This window comes from Tasmannia lanceolata, unplaced genomic scaffold, assembly GCF_043159265.1.
Source record: "Tasmannia lanceolata isolate RefF3 unplaced genomic scaffold, GAP_Taslan_0.1 ptg000037l, whole genome shotgun sequence".
Taxonomy (NCBI): Eukaryota; Viridiplantae; Streptophyta; class Magnoliopsida; order Canellales; family Winteraceae; genus Tasmannia; species Tasmannia lanceolata.
The window spans coordinates 7,891,676-7,907,484 of NW_027518714.1; the positions used below are offsets into that span (position 1 = coordinate 7,891,676).

The following is a 15,809-nucleotide window of genomic DNA, read 5'->3' on the forward strand; positions in this document are numbered from 1 at the left end:
ATGGATGTTTCCGTGTGGTTTTTGGCCATCTCGTTGCTTGTATTGGGTGTGAAATGTGACACACTAGGCCAAATTCCGGCCATGTTCGTGTTCGTAGACTCACTAGTTGATCCAGGGAATAACAACAATCTCAAAACTCTGGCCAAGGCTAATTTCTATCCCAATGGGATCGATTTCCCAGCTGGAGTAACAGGGATCATTTAGGTATAAAATGATACGTTGGTAATTTTAATTATATATTCTATTATACAGAAATATTTTTAATAAATAAATAATTTGTATACTATATATTGCTTATATGATGTGTGAACGTATAAACTAGTATTTTTTTTAAAGTACGATTGTACATAGGTTGTGCCCCAAAAATCATTTTCATAGGATGATCCTACATCACTTTCTACTTTAAAAATCCCTATTAATCTCGAGATTTTATATGTGGTATGTGCGTGAAGTCTGATATTTTTTAAAAAATATCATAGGGCCCACATGATAGGATGATCCAAACTTTTCATTTATTAGGTCACAAAGTAAATAGGCTGTGGCATAAATCATCTCCATGGATCATCTTCACATGATGATCCTAACCCTCCAGATCGGAGGTTTAGGATCATCCTATGGTGATTATTTACAAGATGAAGCCTATTTGCATTGTGGCCCGGCAAATGCATATAGACCTGGCAAAAGTGACCCGTGCCCGCGGGTTGACCCGGCCCACCCGCAAATTTGCGGGCACGGGTCTAAGTTTTCGTGACCCGTGAAAAATCAACCCGCGGGTGACCCAACCCGCAAAAACACGGGTCGGGTCGGGTCAACCCGCGGGCACCCGCATTTTTACAGTATGTTTAAATTTTTGTGAGAATGTTATCGTCACTCACGCTGTTTGTTTTTTTATGAGGGAACTCCTCACTTTATAAAAAGTACGGTATGTCCGGCACCCTAGGATTATCCAAACCGTCCATTAGATGGGCCGTACCCTAAATAGGTTATGCTCCAAAATTATTTCCATCGGTTGATTCTAACCCTCCGATCTATAGAGGGTTAGGATCAACCCTCTAACATCAAGATTGGAGGGATAGGATCATCCTATGGAAATGATTTTTGGAGCATAACCTATTTAGGCTATGGCCCATCTAATGGACGGTTTGGATCATCCTATGGTGTGGGCAATACCATACTTTTAATAAAGTGAGAGTGCCCAGTAGTGTTGTTAACATTTCAATGTGATTTTTATTTTATTATAATTTGCTATCAAGCTTCTCTTTTGGTAATTTCTCGGCAAGTGGGCATTGTGCGTGCACATATACGCTCATCGAAAATGTTGGTAGCAAATGCGGGTCATTTGATAACCCGACCCGTATGACCCGCACCCGCATCACCCGCGGGTCGCGGGTCACGAGAATTTTGACCCGCAAAAATGCGGGTCATTTGATAACCCGGCCCGTATGACCCGCACCCGCATCACCCGCGGGTTGACCCGGCCCGGCCCACCCGTTTGCCAGGTCTAAATGCATAGTTTGGATCATCCTATGAAGTGGGCCTTAGTACTTTTTGAAAAATGCCATGGCCAGTACGCACTTTTTTACTAAGAGTACTCTCTCTCTCTCTCTCTCTCTCTCTGCCCACCTTACAACATAAAAAGAGTTTTTTTTTTTTTAAAAACACTTGGGTCCATCGGAGTCCAAGATACAAACTCTTCATTTGTTGGGCCCCAACATAAATATGCCTTGCGCATAGAATCATCTCCATAGGATGATCCAAACCCTCTGATCAGCCTCTACCGATCCTAGCATTAAGATCATCATATGCAGATGATTTTTCGAGGAAAGGTCTAAATTTGCATTGGGCCCATCAAATGAAAGGTTTGGAAATTGGATTAAGGGCAAAATGAATAATCTAATAAATATGTGTTATATATATGGTGTATGTATGTATGGAGGTGCACCTATTTTTTTAAGAAAATAGAGTGGTCCCACTTTATTCAAAGATCTAAATCATTCAGTTGCTAAGCTCCAACGTAAATACGTCATACTACAAAATCATCTTCATTGGATGATCTACCCGTCAGGATCAAAGATGCAGAGATTAGTAAGGGATAGTGGTGCCGAGCCCACTAAGAAGACCCGCGTTTCAGAAAAGATAGACACAAGGGACCGAACCCTCAGTTACGAGGCTCCAGTTTTCGGCTACTGCATGAGCATTTCAGAATTGAAATAAATGCACTTTTTTTTTTGCGATAATCAGAAAGAGTGCGATTCAAATCGCCTCTCATCCTGTCTTTCACGAAATAGATTTCTATATGGGAGAAACATGGCAGATTCTTCAATCTCCTATGTAAAGAGTGAAAAATGCTAATGATAGAAACGTGAGAGAATGATCTCTCTCGAAACGAAACAACACTCGTCAAGAAGGCCATCTTCCATCTTTGCATTTGCCTTATTCGGACTCTCTCTTAACCAAGGTTTAAAGTTTCGGTTTCGGTAACCGTTTTGGATGCCCACCAAAAACCGAATTTTTGGATTTCGCCAAAATTTCGGTCCGAAATTTGGTAATTTGGTTCCAAATTCCGGACCCAAATTTCGAAATTTCGGCCAAAATTTTGTAACACTTTTTTTTTAAAATAAATAATGTCATTAAACCGAAATTTCAGGCGAAAAATGGAATTTCGGAAAATTCCGGTTTCGGTCCCCACCGGTATCCGAAATTTCGGATTTCGGTCGAAATTTTAAACCATGCTCTTAACTAGGCTAATAGTAAAATACATAGATCTTGTATATCTTGTTAAGTAAATTCATAGATCTTGTATTTCTTCTTCTTTTTTTTGGTGGGCTATCTTGTTAGGTAAAAATGTGACACAGTCATCTTTTGCGAGGAGTTTATTTCCTTTTAAAGACTAAGAGCTTTACTTTGCTATACAAATGTTTTATCTTCGCCATTCTAATCTTCATGTCCAGGATAATAATTTAGTCATCTTTCAAGGCAAATTCCGGCTAGATTATACCGGCATACTGACAAAGTATGGGAGTTTCCATGTGGTTTTTTGTTATCTCGTTGCTTCTTTGTATGTGAAATGTGACACAGTCAGCCAAATTCCGGCCATGTTCGTGTTTGGAGACTCCCTAGTAGATCCAGGGAATAACAACAATCTCAAAACTTTTGCCAAGGCTAATTTCTATTCCAATGGGATCGGTTTCGCAGGTGGAGTACCAGGGAGGTTTTGCAATGATGGCACAGTCGCTGATCATTTCGGTATTAAAGGGTACTTTGGTCATTTTAACTATATTCTGTTATCCGGAGTTTTTTAAGGGAAATGATATCACCACTACTGTAGATGATCGCACTCCTCACTTTATTAAAATGTACGGTATGACCCGGACCATAGGATGATCCAAACCATCATTAGATAAGGCAAAGCCTAAATATATTGAATTGCTTTGTAATAAATGGTGATTTATTTTAATTCATGTCATATGATCTCTAAAAATTCTCTTCATATTTCTTATGCAGGTGATCTATTAGGGTTTCCACTAATCCCCCCATTCAATAATCCAAGCACCAATGGTCTGGAGGTGCTGCAGGTGCTGGAATCCTTAGCGACACCGGAAAGGCCTTTGTGGGTGCTCTTTCTCAATGGTCTCTCTTTTTCAGTAAATTTTCTTTGGGGAATGATAGAATGAAGGGCACCCTTGCAAAAATCAGCTTCATGGGCAGTTCTATTGGTCAATTTCAGCTAAGTACATTTATTACTCTTTCAAATTTATTTTTGTCAAAGCCATTTCCATATTTTTTTGTGCGCCATCTTAAATGCGCTATGCTGAAAAGGACCAATAGGGGCGCCCATAAGGCTGGAATTTCAAGGGCGCACTTCAGTCTATCATTCCTCTTCTTCTTTTTTTCTTTTTTTTCTTTTGTAAAGGCTCATTTCTTTCAACGTAAAATGGGTGTAAAGACATTTTTCCGCGTAAAATTTGTTTATGCTCATTTTTGGTGAAAACCATTGATCTTGTTCCATTGATCGGAGGATGGAAACAAGTCCAGCTCATTGACGTTGACCCCACCTTGAATAGATGATCTGTGAAGTCTCTTTCAGGATCCAGCCAAGAAAAATTAAACCTTTGATTTTGTAGTTTTTAATCTTATATGGATGGGATATCTATTTGGCATGATTCATGATGGTGGAAAAGATCAATGGTCATGATTACACATGTGGAATGTGGATGTGATAGTGACCGATCATCTATTGGGACCCATGTAAATTCCAAAGACCCCACCAATCTACGGCCAAAATTAAGATAAACTCTGTAATATATTAGAAACCTAATCCGCAGTAATTGTCCTTTTAAATTTAATTTCAGGGAGAAGTCTTCACAATGGACGAACAGATAGAGAATTTCCAAAAGACTGTTGTAGAATTGGGGTCGTTGATCAAAAGTAGCAATGGTGGAGGAATTGGAGAATTCCTTGGAAAATCTCTCTTCTTCTCCAACATTGGTAGCAACGATTACATCAACAATTACTTATCTAAAACCACAAATACATTAAAAAAACTTACACTCCAGAGGCTTTTCTTCAATTACTCAGTAGGCAGCTCAAGGTAAAAGAACTGATCAAAATACCCAAATGAATTTTTGTCTCTTCTTCTCTAATAGAAAACCAGGATAACAATAGGAATGGGTTATCTATTGATCTATCATTTGCCAAAGGAGGGGCAAGGGTTATCTATTGCCACTTTCTTGAGCCGGTTAATCAAACGGCATCACAGTTTCATGACAAGGTCAAATTGATGCTCGGAGAAATCCAGACGAATCTTTATGGAGCAAATTTTCTTTATTGGGATGCATACAACGCTGCTAAGGAAATTATTGATAATCCATCACAAATCTCTCTCTCTCTCTCTCTCTCTCTCGCTCTCTCTCTCTCTCTCTACGAATATTTTCTTTTAATTTACTATTTAAAGGTTTTTTCTACTCTTTTTCCCTTATATATAGGCTATTGATATTTGCACTGCCATGTTTAGATATTTGTGCTAATTCACCTTGTCTTTCCTTCTTTATTTGGCTTCTCTAGGAATATTTGCTAGTGTCCATCGCAGAAGGCATTTCGTGGATGTGTTGCATGTGAGAGCAGCCATCTCATGAATGAAGACAAAATCTCCTGAAAAGTGAGATGGTGTGGCTGTTCTCACTTGCAACAAGACATCCGCGAAATGCCTTCTGCAATGGATGCTATCAAATCCCAAATAATTTTTAACGTTTTTTTATAGGCGACTAATATATGCACTACCATGTTTCGATAATCGCACTAACTCATGTTGCCTTTTACCATTTAATCGGCTGTCAATGGTTATTACAATTCCCAAAAGGCTAATGATATTGTCACTGCCATTTTTATAATTGCACTGCTCATATTGTCTTTTATTATTTAGACAGCTCTCAAAGGTTATTTCAATTCCCAAAAAGCTGAGAAGCAAATTAAAAAAAGAAAAGACAAGCTGAGTTTGTTCAATTATCAAAACATAGTAGTGCCAATATAAATAGCCTTTTATATTCTTCCTTCGATAATGGCATTACTCGCTTTTTTTTACGCTTTTCTGATTGGAGGTTGATATCATAATATAATAGCCATGAAAAACTAATTGAAAAAGCGTGAAAAAGTGAATTAAAAAAGAATAAAGTGAGCAGCGCCATTATCAAAATATTGTAGAGCGATTATCAATCCCCTAACACACATACACTACACATATCAATAAAAAGTCACCTGATGCAGGCTAAGACGAGAATATGTGGGGTTATTTTGTATATTTGTTTTGTTGTAGGATTCGAGTATGAACACAATGTATGTTGCGGTGTGGGGCGATTGAAGGGTCTGGAGTGTCGCGACCGAACGAAGTTCGTTTTCTGGGATCCACACCACCCTACAGACCACACCACCCTACAGATGCTTTCAATGTTATCGCAGTTAAACAGGCCTACCAAACCTTGCAAACCATGTTCCATTGAACGTGCAACATGCAGGAAATCACAATGAATGAGGCCAAATTCAAAGGCATTTTATTTTAGACTATAAAAGATGTTTACTAAGTAATCATCCATCTTTTTTTGTTGTGATAAATCTCAGCTTTTAGTCGGCTCTTCTCATGTTTTCTGTGATAAATCTAAATTTAGTTCAATTTTGAGACCAATGGTTTAGGATCATCCGTGTCTGATGACTACCCATTAGAGCTAGCTAGATACCAAATCTTTCAAAAAAAAACAAAAAACAAAAATACCCCTTAATTTGCATGATAATCTGTAATGGCAGATCTGGGATCTAGTTCAGAATTTTCAGATAGAATAAGAAGAAGAAGAGTAATGACGGCAGAAAACAGAGTGAGAGAATGAAGAAGGAAGAGATAGAGAGTGGAAGAAGGGGATTTTTCTCATTCACTGTGTTTACTCCCTTAAAAAGGAATATGTCACTATCAGGTTGTTACGCTATTCTGTACAGCTGCTGACGGATTCTTCCCTTTTACAACTAATTACAATTGAAATTGCATTTGACAGATAACTACCAACTAATGACTCTATTATTACTTAAGCTGGTTCATTACATAGTCTTCCATCCACATGGCCGGTTTACGCTGGGCCCTTCTTGTATGTTATCCACTCGATTCCCATTCATTTCTTCTATTCCCTGATTTCATTCTAGTTCACTTGTCAACCCTTGACCTAATGACCTCATTTCCAACAGCCCTTGGGCAGTACTGAAATCTTGCTGAAAATTTATCCAAATATGTATTTTCAGATCACAACTACTTGCATTCTCACCTTTTTGTCTTTTCTTAAATATGAAATCATTTTTTACGAAAAGACAAACAAAGGGGTGGATATATCATCCCTACCGAACAAAAGGATGTCGGCCCACATCCTATAACGGCATGTCGCTAATGGAATCACTTACACACCGGAGTCTAGAATCAATACCCGCACGCATTCACAGCTGGATGGGTCCCACTTACTAGATTCTAGAAAAGTATGACCCCGATCAGGCCCAAATTGCACCGCCAATCAAGACCGTTGACCGTCTTCATAATGTTGGCTATCAAGAATGTGCATAAGGGGTCACCTTATAGTATTCTTAATCTAAAAAACAAAAGGGTATCAGATGGGACAATGTAACATGTAGGGTTGGACATGGTTCGAGTTGGTTCGGTTATGGAGTACACCAAACCAATCCCTATCGGTCAGGGGCGGAGGCACATATAGCATGATGGGGGCCATGGCCCCCCATCACTTGCAAAATTCCTCTTAAATTGCATGCATGTACATTTTAGGTGGTTCAGTGGCCATGCCTCCCCCACCCCCCAAATGACCAATGTAGCCAAGTGTAAATTAGTACCCCACCACCACCACCAAGTGTAAATTCATGTCTTCGCCCCTGCTATCGGTTCCCAATATTGGGAACCAGAACCATAACCATGGAACTGATCAATAACGGGTTGGTTCGGTTCGGTTCTAGGTTTGTCCAACTTCTTTTTTTGCCGAGTATTATTTCTAACAGCTTCAGACATTTCAACTAAGAAAGATGTCAAAAAGTATGGATTTATCCCGGCGTCTGCTTTTAAGATTAGTGAATTTAAGAGTTGCAATCTTGTGTGGTAAAGCCTACCATAAAGCGTCTAAATGGCAAATTAAAATGGGCAGTGATAAATCGACTCCCAAATATCTTAAATCGACTCCTCATGTGTCTTTCTCTCTCCTCTGGGTTAGGGAGAGAAAGCGGAGAGAGAAAGACACATGGGGGAATCGATTTAAGATATTAGGGAGTCGATTTATCACTCCCCATTAAAATATGTATATATATCAGATTGTTCCAAAATTTTGGATCCATAACTGAACCAAAAGGCCAGTTCAGTTCTTCGGGTTGGACCTGAACTATGTCCATCCCTACTAACGAGGGTGAAGGGTGTGAGATCCAAGTATTTAGGTGGAAATACAAGTTCCTCTTAGAAAAGTACTTGAAAGAATTCCCACACATAAACTCATAAAGTGAACACAGCGATTTTTTATAAGAAATGGTGACCTTAATTCCCATGTGGGCGTAATCTCATTGACAACTGGGATATGTGGCTACACGCAATCCACTTCCTCACTTCACTTCAGATGGGAAATGATATTTCCACCCCCTTTCCTACCACATTTCCACCCCTTTTTGGTTTGTTTCTTCCTGAAAATAACTTAATCTTGAAGAATAGACAAGCAAATAATGCTATCATTATTAGGAAAAGACAAACAAAAGGGTTGAAAATGTTTTTTTAATTCAAAATTCACGTATGTATACTTGGTGGGCCTCACCTTGTATTGTATTGGACCTAAAATCCTCTTGGTCAAAGTCAAACAATCTTAATTAGCGAATGAGGAGATTAAACAGTGCTTGATCAGGACAAAAACCCCAATATTTTGATGGTTGTGATCGTTCGATCAAAGAGGATTTTGGTGCAATTCAATTTGGAGGCCCCACGAGCTAACACTCTTCTTCTAAAATTATCACCGTAGCTGCTCCATATTTTTTCCCACACCCACACATGGCAATGTAAACACAGATCATGTTCTGTTTGTCAGTGAGGCTCCAAGTATTCAACTTGGCCTTTGAACCAAACCCCCACCACAAATTCAGTCTATAAATGTCTCCCTATACCTCATTCTAATCTTCATATCCCGGATAATTTTCAGGCCATCTGTGGAGGATAATTCCGGCGAGATTACACCAGCATACAGGGATGGAAGTTTCCATTTGGTTTTTGGCCTTCTCGTTGCTTATGTTGGGTGTGAAATCTGACATAGAAGGCCAAATTCTGGCCATGTTCGTGTTCGGAGACTCACTAGTAGATCCGGGGAATAACAATAATCTCAACACTCTGGCCAAGGCTAATTTCTATCCCAATGGGGTCGATTTTCCGGCTGGAGTGACAGGGAGGTTTTGCAATGGTGGCACAGTCGCAGATCATTTAGGTATTGAAGGGTACTTTGGTCATCTTAACTCTTTCTTCTATTATACTCCGTGGATTTACTAGGGACCATCGCAGAAGGCATTTCGTGGACCGGCTGTTGCATTAGAGAGAAGCCACAGAGGCTTACTTTTTGTCTTATTCATTTAATTCATCCTACGTGGCTGCTCTCCAATGCAACAGCCGGTCTGCGGTGGTCCGTAGCAAATCCCGACCATAAATTAATAATTTGTAAATTACATTGCTTAGTCATCAATAATCATAAATTATTAAAAAAAATTAACTTCTAAACACAAAAGTTCCCTTGAGTAACTCCGATAGCATGACTTTTCTGCCCATTATTTTATGTTTTTGTGTTCGTATGAAAGGTTTGGGCTACATTTTTAAGTATAATAATCATAATATTAGAAGTGATTTAAGTAACTAATGATAAACATATGATAAGAATCGGATTGCCCGGCCCTTCCATTCAATCAAAGGGCCGGAGGTCCATTTTAACTGTTGATGGGTGACCACCTACTAGGATCTCTTAACAGTTCTCTTTAAATTTCTTATGCAGGTAACCTATTAGGGTTTCCACTAATCCCTCCATTCAATAACCCAAGCACCAAAGGCTCAAAAATACTGCAGGGAGTCAATTTTGCATCTGCTGCTGCTGGAATACTTAACGACACCGGAAAGTTATTCGTGGGTGCTCTTTCACACCTTCTCTTATGAAATAATAATGAGAAATGCTAAAATATTTGGGCCCACATGTGCCACATGGATGTGATCGGACCCATTGATCCGACGACGGAAACAAAGTCCCATCCTGATCAGATGATCAGTCAATGGACAAAAGTTCATCTCTGTAATGTATTATATTTTGGAATAATGATTAGAAGTTCTAACATCTAATTCTTGCTTGTTTAAATTTAATTTCAGGGTGACTTATTTCCAATGGACGAACAGATACTGAATTTCCAAAAAACGGTTGAAGAATTGAGGTCGTTGGTCACGAGCAGCTATGGAGGAGGAATTGAGGAATTCCTTGGAAAATCTCTCTTCTTCTCGTGCATTGGGAGTAACGATTACATCAACAATTACTTATTTCCACTCTCAAATACACCACAAAAATACACTTTAGAGGCTTTTCACCAATTACTCGTCCAGCAATACAACAGACAGCTCAAGGTAAAAGAACTGAAAAAAATACCCAAATATAGGAGGAATCAAATATAATAAGAAGAATGCTAGTATCTGTTGCCACTTTGTTGGTACCAAATGATGGGACCCACCTCTGCATGTAAAAGCTCAATTTGGTTTTTGGCTAGATCAATAGGGTAAATTTTTTTAAAACCCACCCATCTGTAGCCTTTAGGCTATTGTCAGATACAATTTGCACCATATTATGATGCAACTCACATATTTTGATAATTGTCTATATTTTCTTCTATATATCACCATCCATAGGATCTTGAATGGATGGTTAGGATCATCCAATTAGCCTTAATTCTGATCTATGGAGACCCCACTAAATGGATGGCCTAATCATCATTTGGATGGTCTATTCCTTATGTTGAGTTGCACCACATGAAGATATTGCTTGTAATTAAAAATCATTTCAACTGATTAAGGACATTTCTTCTTCTTTTTATATGTAAAAAAACATTTATGTGTTAGTGGTTTATTTCATAAGACTAATTAGATTGTCGATAATGGTTTTTTTTTTCTTCTTAATTCTTTGTAGAGTTTGTACAATATGGGAGGACGGAAATTTTTAATTGCTGGACTAGGACCTCTCGGTTGTATTCCAAACCAAATTGGCAATGCCGGAAAAAACATTAGCGCCTGCGTTGATAGGACTAATGAAATAGCATCGCAATTTAATGCCAAGGTCAAAGAAATGCTTAGAGAACTCAACAAGAACCTTGCCGGAGCACATTTTCTTTATTGGGATGTATATACAGCTACGATGGAAATTATTGATAATCTATCACAGTATGGTATGTCTCTCTGTCTAGGAATATTTTTCACATGATTTATCATTTTAGGGTATTTTTTTATTCTTATTTTCCTTTAATCACGTTATGCATACTAACTTGAGAATTTATGTGCTGATTTGGCATAATATTTTGCTTGTAGGATTCAAGTTTCCACACAAGGCGTGTTGTGGCAGCGGGCGATCAAAGGGTCAAGTCATATGCCTCCCTCTGTTGCCTCTGGAGTGTCGCAACCGGTCAGATTTTGTTTTCTGGGATCCATACCACCCTACAGATGCTTTCAATGTTATTGCAGCTAAACAGGCCTACCAGGGAACCTTGCAAAGCATGTTCCCCATGAATGTGCAACAGCTAATTCAGCTCTAAACAATGTAATTTACTGTGTAAGATCATAATAAATGAAGCCAAATTCAAATGAATTTAATTTAGATTAGCAAATTAAGATGTTAATTCAATAATCATATCCATTTCGTAATCTTCATGAAAACCAAAGATGTTGCTTGCGGATAAGGGTGTCAATTTTGGCTCGGGCTTGGAAGCTCGCTCGAGCTCGGCTCGAAAAAAGCTCGGCTCGAGCTCGGTTCGAATCCTTAACGAGCCGAGCCGAGCCAGCTTGCCAGGCTCGTTAAGCTTAACGAGCCGAGCCCGATTTAGGCCAGGCTCGGCTCGTTAAGGCTCGTTAAGAATTTAATATATATATTATATATTAATATATACACTAAAAGGATTATCCATGAGTGAAAGGGGGAGGCAAAATATGTCACTTCATTTTTGGAACCCCATTTGTTACTTGGACCACCCCACATAGTGTAAAAAAAGTAGTCAAATTACACTAGATAGGGCTGTCCAGGGAAGATGAGGGGTGTGAACTTAATATAACCCGAGCTCGGTAATATTTCCAAAAGGATTTTCATTTTCAAAATGTTTTTCCTAAAATAATATGTGAATGTGTAATAGTGTGAAGGGCCATATACATGAGAGATCTACTTAGGTGAAATGCGTTTGGAGGCTGGTGTATTTTTAGTTACTAAGCGAGACCTCACTGACTTGTAAGATCTTGGCGAGGAGTATCATACGTATTCACAAAATAGATAAAGTAAAAAGAAAAGGACTATTGTGCTCATTCTTAGAGGATAATTATTGGATCCTACTTTCTTTTTTTTATACTTAAGCTGGGATTGAACCTCCAGCCTCGGGGTGGGAGAACTAAGTCTTGACCGTTGAGATAGAGGCTCAATCTCTACTGGGTCATACTTTTGCCAATATATGCATCTGATCAGACCCGTTAATCCGAAAGGACAACTATAAGACCCGCCTAATGCTCCTGAGAGCACCTTGATCGGATGATCTATAAGCACTTAATCTACCATGCCTCGTTTAGGGTTCCTCAAAGAAAAGCTAAACTATTGATTTTTGTAGTCATTGGATACCCGGAAACAAGATGTTGTGGGTCACTTCATAACAAGATCAAGAGTCTCTATTTCATATACATTTAATAATTTATGCTGCATAAATTTATAATTTCTTATATCTTACTGTTGAGATCAGGCACCGCCATCATTCCTATCGTGGCAGTTTACACTCTCTTATGTCTAATACTTAAAACAAAAATTCAGTGACAAAATATATAAGAGAGTACATAAAGGAAGGTTATCTCCTTTCGGCAATATCATTATACGCAGCAGAAACAAAAATCGCATAGAACTTTAATTTTTCTTTTTAATCTTGCTTTTGCCCAAGATTTTAGAGTCTAGATTAGTTATTATTGTTAATTAAACATAAATAAATATTTCTTTGAAGAAGAAATCAAGGAACCACGTTACTTGATCTACTTGTTAAACGGTTGCAATCGTTCTGAAAGCTGCGAACCCAGAAAGTTGAACCGATGGATTCTTTTATTTGTACCGTTGATTGTGAATGTAAATAACACTTATTCACTTCATCAAAGTCCGATCTAATCAGTACCTTTGTTGTAGAGATCAGAGAATTAAATTGGAAGCCTTTCTCTTCGAATTTTGGAACCACTTTGAACAATTTGAGGGGAGAGAGATGATGTGAAAACAAATTTTTCAAGAGGGGGAGAAGGTGCTGACAAATTTTGGAGACCACAAGCTTTAAAATTCGTTCAGCCCTTTCCCATATTTAATCACAAAGAGTTTGGTTTTGATAAGTCCTTGTTTCTCTCTCTCAATTCCTATCCAATTGGGAAGACTAGTTGCATTGGGACTCTTCCCAAACGTCCAAGGATGAATGGGGGGCCCTCACTGATTGAGAGAGTGTATTTTGAATCATTCTCCAGCCCTTTGTGGCCTTATTCAATAAGTGTTCTAGTTGGAAACGAATTGTTAAAAGTATAGAAACTTTATTTGGGCAATTCATATCCAAAGAGGAGTTTGAGTGCAACTCAAAGTCCTTGAACATTTGAAAAATATTTTTCTAGCCCTCCCAACTGATATGGGCGTGTGGTGGGCCCCACCAACTTTATCCAAAGTGTAGGACAATTCCAATTCTCAATTCCGTTCCAATTTCGGACCTCTTGCAAAACCGATTTGGAAATAACTATCCTCAATTGGATTTCACATAATTATACTTATTATTAATCATGTTAATAATATATAATAAATAAATGATTAATTACTAATTAATTATCCACTTAATTAATTAATAACTTGCATCCAATGGGAGTTATATGGCTCCAATTTTATTATCAAAAAATTCTCTTACAGTCTCTTATTATTATACATATATATATAATTAATAAATATCCACATTAATCTAACAGATCGTATCTGTCCGTGTAATTACATAAAATGCGGATCCATGATCTGTTTGGATATTACCGATCATTCGAGTTATAAGTGTGATCGTCGCAGGGATCCGACGGTCGATCCTGCATAACCATTTGGTGGGCGCCACTGCGATCTTACTCGGTAGTTAAACTACACTCGCATTAGGTCAGTGGCCTCCATCGAAACGTAACCCTGAAGATGACCGTCAGATCATCTTACCCTTAGTCACATCTTATATGTGCAAGTCCTTTCTTCTTGACTACATCTACTGGGTTGAGTCATACGGGGGGGTGGACACCTCTTACCCCCTTGGCCCACTTTTGGTGTACCATTTTGGTCAAGCGGTGTTCGGCCTCCAAATGCATTTGTAAAATCATTTGAAAACATTTCAATGTTTAATAAAACATTCCGATAAACCTCTTATCAAGACCAGACTTTTTAATAGGTCTACTTTCTGACAAAATTGTAGATGTCATTCCCCAAATTTTAGGGCGAAGAATTCCATGTTAAGTATCACTATTGGTCACGAGGGTTTGCTCTAGGATATTATCTATCTGAATGTGACTCTAAACTAGAATCGCTGTGAGATAGACTAAGACCCTAGTATGGGTCACAGGCCAATAAGATCCCTCAGGTCCAAGGACATGTGAAGGGTACTGTCTGGAGAACAATTTTATATTTTCTCTTGTCCACAAGTTGTTTTTTATTTGATCCAGTTCAGTTCCGCGATCCAATCGTCGCACACACTCTTCTTGCTTAGGGTCTACTACCCAGATGACCGAGATAAGTCACGTCATGACATGTGCATGTAAGCAAGACTGGTGCTGGTTGTATACGAAAAGAGGTGTCTAGTCTCTTTCCCAATCAGGAACTATTAAAGCTTGCATATAACCGAAATGCCATATCTCCTTGCTCCATTGGATCTGTGAATCATTTTAGCGTGGCATTTCTACTACGCTACCTAAGGACGGACATGTGTCATAAAATAAGCACATAATACACATTCATAAGTATAATTACCCATTTATGTCACGAAATAAATCTTTATTGATTACTAAATGTCATTCTACTAGCTTTTTAGAGCAAAAACTCTAATAGTACATTCTTAAGAAAATGTTGTTCAAAGTATTCGTAGGCCAACATTAATGTTGTTCAAAGTACATTTTGTATGTAGGTATATAGGAAACGTTCTAGAGTCTCTTCAGTGGAATCTTTTGTAGTAGTCACAACAGCAATGGACTATGGCATGACAATGACAAAGGTACCAATGAAAGATGTAGGCATGGAGGCTTATGCCTTGTATTGTATTGACAGTGGGACATTGTTGGGTTTTCTTCTTCACAATCGGACAAGTATAAATCCTACTTCACCAGAAATGCAGGTTGGCTAAAGAAAAAAAATTAAACAGAGAAAGTACTACGTTACTAACGGTAAAGGATGGGGTGAGGGACAACATCTATCTGATAATTAATACTTTCTAATACATGATATAAAATGTGGCCACCGATGATATTAATTATTAAAGCTCCAATTGCATATGATAATACCTCGTAGGACCCAAAAATAGCATATTTCTATTTATCCGACAATGACTTTTTGCCTAATCATTATCCGTCATTCATAATTCACAAAATAGATAAAAACGGAACTTCTGAACTAATTTCGCACAAAGCCATTTCGCGACTCGTTTTCTTAAAGAGAAGATTCACCTCATAGTTGAATTTGACTTATCCATTTACGCATTAAGTTCGGGGATTCGATTTTACGACAGGTTGGGAATTCCGGTAAGTTAGGTATTATTATATATATTTTTTGGTAACGAAGGGTGCCCCCACCCCCTTTGGGGGTTGGATTATTTCCCTACGGATGCGCGCAATCACCTGGAAACCACGATGCAGCGCATCGGGGAAGCAAGGGGGGATTCGAACGCTCGTCACTGGGGAGCAAACCCATGACTTTACGCCAAAGAGCCACACCCTTCCGGGAATTCCGGTAAGTCAGTTATTATCACTACATCACGTGGGATCAACAACCGCTTTCCTCATTTTAACTTAT

The 15,809-nt window shown here is 38.5% G+C and overlaps 1 protein-coding gene and 1 pseudogene across 1 annotated transcript; both read left to right on the top strand.

Moving 5' to 3' along the window:
• LOC143860358 (GDSL esterase/lipase At5g08460-like) lies at positions 1-4,595 on the top strand (annotated as a pseudogene).
• Positions 4,596-8,671: 4,076 nt separating this feature from the next.
• On the top strand, positions 8,672-11,394 carry LOC143862380 (GDSL esterase/lipase At1g71691-like). Its single transcript, XM_077373420.1, has 5 exons — positions 8,672-8,987; positions 9,543-9,670; positions 9,908-10,156; positions 10,713-10,968; positions 11,108-11,394. Exons 1-5 carry the CDS (start codon positions 8,756-8,758, stop codon positions 11,329-11,331), a joined length of 1,089 nt encoding a protein of 362 aa, XP_077229535.1. The 5' UTR covers positions 8,672-8,755; the 3' UTR covers positions 11,332-11,394.
• The last annotated feature ends 4,415 nt before the right edge of the window (positions 11,395-15,809 follow it).

Bases quoted from the DNA above. Each gene is read 5' to 3' on its own strand.
- LOC143862380 (XM_077373420.1), top strand. From the start codon at position 8,756: ATGGAAGTTTCCATTTGGTTTTTGGCCTTCTCGTTGCTTATGTTGGGT. The intron at 8,988-9,542 runs GTATTGAAGGGT...TTTCTTATGCAG, and splicing joins CACAGTCGCAGATCATTTAG to GTAACCTATTAGGGTTTCCA. The intron at 9,671-9,907 runs GTGGGTGCTCTT...ATTTAATTTCAG, and splicing joins ACGACACCGGAAAGTTATTC to GGTGACTTATTTCCAATGGA.